This window comes from Sesamum indicum, linkage group LG1 (assembly GCF_000512975.1).
Source record: "Sesamum indicum cultivar Zhongzhi No. 13 linkage group LG1, S_indicum_v1.0, whole genome shotgun sequence".
Taxonomy (NCBI): Eukaryota; Viridiplantae; Streptophyta; class Magnoliopsida; order Lamiales; family Pedaliaceae; genus Sesamum; species Sesamum indicum.
The window spans coordinates 12,653,212-12,655,657 of NC_026145.1; the positions used below are offsets into that span (position 1 = coordinate 12,653,212).

At 36.5% G+C, this 2,446-nt stretch overlaps 1 protein-coding gene across 1 annotated transcript; it reads right to left on the minus strand.

Moving 5' to 3' along the window:
* On the minus strand, nt 494–2,163 carry LOC105165230 (chaperone protein dnaJ 8, chloroplastic). The gene is made up of 3 exons (XM_011084179.2): nt 1,644–2,163; nt 1,075–1,143; nt 494–859 (listed from the first exon to the last, which is right to left on the minus strand). The coding sequence occupies exons 1-3, from the start codon at nt 1,857–1,859 to the stop codon at nt 677–679; spliced, it is 468 nt and encodes a 155-aa protein (XP_011082481.1). The 5' UTR covers nt 1,860–2,163; the 3' UTR covers nt 494–676.

Consider the following 2,446-nt stretch of genomic DNA (forward strand, 5'->3'; position numbering starts at 1 on the left):
GTTTGTGAGAGAAAATGCATTTTCTTCCTATATAGTATAGATTAGCAGTTGTGGCACGCCGTTTCTGTGTATTTTAATAAATAATCTTTCACACTTTAACATATATTATAAATAAAAATAAAATATATAAAACAACACATTAATCACTATTTGTGAGTGTATTAGTATATATATCTGTATATTCATCTCCTTCTCATTTTGATACTATTTTAATTAACGAATAGAAATAAAATCCAAGTGCATTTTAACTATTGCCCACTTTCCTATTCAATTTTGTTCGTTTAAATAATAAATTTTTATTCTTCCAATTTCTTTCCACAAATAACACATTTATGTAAAGGTTTCGAACTCCAAGTTCGATATTTTGTTCGCTAAAGGAGTGAAGATTGCACGACCGCTTATAAAAGTAGAAAAGGAGCTAAGACCACACGACGGTTCATGCAGATACGAGTAGGCAACATTTTGTCGTAAAAACAAGTGAAAGGCACAATACTAGTTAGGAAATATAGTTAACATAAATGGGATGCTATGTACAACTGCAGGAGAAACAAACATCGATCTGTACAGCAAAAAACAACCTCAGCCATCTTCACAACTTCATAAACACATTATGAAGATGGGGTTGTTTTCCGAACAAACAAACATCGTCCAACGCTTCATGAAACTCGTCCGGAGATCAGATGTAAGGGTTAATGTGGGACGAGTAGTCACGAATCCCAGCTCCTTCCCATCCCATCCATTCTTCCCACATGTCCCAATCCTCATCGCACATCCCTCTCATCGGTTCATCTGCGTCGTAATGCTCGTACATCTCCATCTGGGGCGTGCTGGACTCCCCCCGTAGATTACTCATCACAATCTGGACAACATCGTCAGAAACATAGTTCAGACACAATAACAAGAATTCACCCAATAAGTCATCTCATACCATTAATAACTGATTGATGCTTCATATATACATAGTTAATCCTTTAAATACTCTATTAGCATGATCATACAAATAGAGGTCAACACAATAATCAGCATGAAAAAGTGACTCAAGGATGGACTGAATTCCAAATGAAGTTCACTTACATCATATGCTTCATTAATCTGGTGGAATTGGACACCGCAATTGCTTCCTCTGCAGACATCAGGATGATACTGCAATTCAATCACATTCATTAAGCAATACAACTATTTACCTTGTGCATAAAATAGGTGAAAAAACCACCAAAGTTTGCAATTGAAGCAGCAGTTAGTTCACAAGAAATAGAAAAGTCAAACAGAAATAATCAGGAAATATAACTATGCACATACAAATATATATTATCTTGCAAGATTGATTTCAGTTGGCAAAGGGTAAATGATACTTCAAGATTTCAAATTTTTATATACCCATGCATAACCCATTCTAGATTTCTAAAACCAAGATTATGGATATGAACGCGGAGAGCCATAAATGAGCCGAGATCCCCGTTTTTTTGTAATGGAAAATCCTTTAAAAGCCTTTTAATATATTGGACATTCTTATCCAAATCAAGGTAACCTATTTTGGACCAAATTTCAGCTTACAGAATTTCAACGAAAATTAATGCAACAACACATTTTTAGCCCATCAAATAAACATAAGACTGAAGAAATCAAAGGATAGAAGCAAGTACCTGAAGAGCAAGCTGCCTGAACGCCTTCTTAACCTCAGATTCAGAGGCGCCAGGTTGAATCCTCAGAGTCTTATATGGATCACTCAGAGCAGCAGAAGAGCCACATGAAACCCTCAATGCCTTCCTCTTACCGTTGCTATTATTACTCCTCACATTTCTTCCCTTCAATTGAGCCCAAGAACCCAATGCAGAACCACATCCCACAGCGGCAGCCATTTTTTCCACGAAAACCTTCAGTATTCAACTCAACCCAACAAAAACTGACAAAACAAATCCCAGAATGCAAAAACCACAGAATGTTCACGATTTTCGACCAATCCCAGGATTGCTACGAGTTGAAGATTGCAACGGCTGATGGTTATTTATAACACAAATACAATAATTGATATAAAATATTTTGAAGTGAACAGGATTTGTTATGAGGTGGACCTTTTGGAATGCAATAATGGATTGAAGAAAGAAAGAAGATGAAATTGTGTTCAAACAACAAGAGTTGTCTGTACGAAATGATGTGTGCTTCTGCGTAAACATATATATACACACACACATATATATATATATATATATATCCACACACACGTAGACACACGTAGTCTCACGTATTTAACCTTATTTGTGGTGTGGACGTGATATGGGGCCAGTCAGTGTTTGACAATCTTATCCATTCCTTGGCCGTCGGTTTTGGTCCTAGTCATATTGTAATAGATGGCCCTCCTTTCCCATTGGGGCATCTCTCTTGCCTTTTTCAGGGATTATGGATATGTCCGCATCTTTCTGTATTTGCTTTTTGAGTCCTCTATTAT